The 1,484-nt window shown below is 44.9% G+C and overlaps 1 protein-coding gene across 1 annotated transcript in view; it reads right to left on the reverse strand.

The window, feature by feature from the left end:
* Positions 1-1,194, reverse strand: part of LOC149277441 (glutamine synthetase) — a 2,585-nt gene extending 1,391 nt beyond the window's left edge. Inside the window, exons 1-3 of the mRNA XM_089502923.1 lie at positions 1,023-1,194; positions 427-588; positions 15-161 (exon numbers count right to left, since the gene is read on the reverse strand). Coding sequence (XP_089359049.1) covers positions 15-161; positions 427-588; positions 1,023-1,188 — 475 coding nt within the window. The 5' untranslated portion in view covers positions 1,189-1,194. The remainder of the gene's footprint in view (positions 1-14; positions 162-426; positions 589-1,022) is intronic.
* Positions 1,195-1,484: the final 290 nt, after the last annotated feature.

The following is a 1,484-nucleotide window of genomic DNA, read 5'->3' on the forward strand; positions in this document are numbered from 1 at the left end:
GTAGAGCTTATTACCTTGGGGTCCTGGAAAACCATTATCAGGCCAGCCATAGGGATGACCGTTGATTCCAAGCAGGGTGTATTCTTGTTCCATCCCAAACCACGGGTGCTGATCTTTCACTATTTCCATGACCTTTTTACATGCGTGACGCAGGTTGGTTTCTAGAGGAAGAGAAGAAGAGGGCTTAAGTATTCACCGAGACATCATAAACGGAAGCCAACTCCCAAACCAGGGCGAGGTAGGGTTATCTCCGTTTGACACTTTTTTGCTACACCCGTTGTTACTTTGTAGCGCGATCTGAGCTACCAGGTTAATCAGGTCCATTTAATTTAGTCCTAGCCAGAGTGGTGTCCACATCCGGTGGTCAAAAAGCCCAATAAAAAAATTAGTCCATTTAATAAAAATAACCCTTTTTGTGGCTCTTACCTGCAGGTTTACGGTTGTATTTCAGAACTTCGCAGATCACCAGCTTGTTGGGGTCCAGGCAGAAAGGGTCTCTGAACATCTGGACGGGGATGAGGTACATGTCACTGTTTGATCCTTCCGCTTGGTATGTGCTGGAGCCGTCAAAGTTCCATTCCGGAACCTCTAAAAGAGACAAAGAAAAGCATCGAATGAGAAGGGGTTGCGGATAACCAAGCAGACGTTCTCCGGTGCAGAAGATACAGTGACGGGTCTGGAAGGAGGACCACCAGGACCATGGATGAAAGCATAATATTGCGCGTTAAACTATAACACCGGAGTCGCTCATTTTATTAGTGACTCTCCCGGCATTCTTCATGCATTACATTGTGGGAAAGCCTGTTGAACAGGACACAAGCCGTATAACCGCCCGCCATATTCCAAAGGGATTTGGCCCGGAGTAGTCATTAGAACTGAAGGAGGACACCTCGAAGGGGGGGGTTAAGTAATTTCGGACACCATTTTTTTTTTCTAGCCACGTTGTAGCAAGACCAGAGGTGGGGGAGGGGAAGGACATTCACAACAGGATGCCATGCGGGGGAAGGGGGTCTTTGTCATACCTTCTACAGATTTAGGTTCATAGTCCAAGGTCTTGGTTTTGCAGCGGACTCCTTCCCCGGTTCCATCAACCCAGATGTAGGTGACCTGCACCATTCCTCCCTGGGGCAGTTTCATGTACTGTTCCCTTACCGCCTTGTTGAGTCTTGAGCTATGAGACACAGACATGGTGGCGGCTGATCTGTTTGGAGACAGAAAAAAAAAAAAAAAAAAAAAAAAAAGTTGAGTTGGGTTTTTAATCGCAAATAATTTCATTTTCTATTAGAATATAGAACTTTCCAAAACCGGTTAAAATCCGGGTCATCCTGGTTTAGTTCTTTTCCAGACCGCATTATTATTTACACCTTATTCCTTAAACTTGCTCTCAAAAATAATCCATCCTAGCTCTGGGCAAAACCTCGAAGAAAGTGTGACGCAAAAAAAAAAAAAAAAAAAAAAAAAAAAAAAAGAATGCTCGCCCTGCC

Source organism: Sceloporus occidentalis, unplaced genomic scaffold (assembly GCF_023333645.1).
Source record: "Sceloporus occidentalis isolate IW3139 unplaced genomic scaffold, rSceOcc1.0.p SCAF_214, whole genome shotgun sequence".
Lineage (NCBI taxonomy): Eukaryota > Metazoa > Chordata > Lepidosauria > Squamata > Phrynosomatidae > Sceloporus > Sceloporus occidentalis.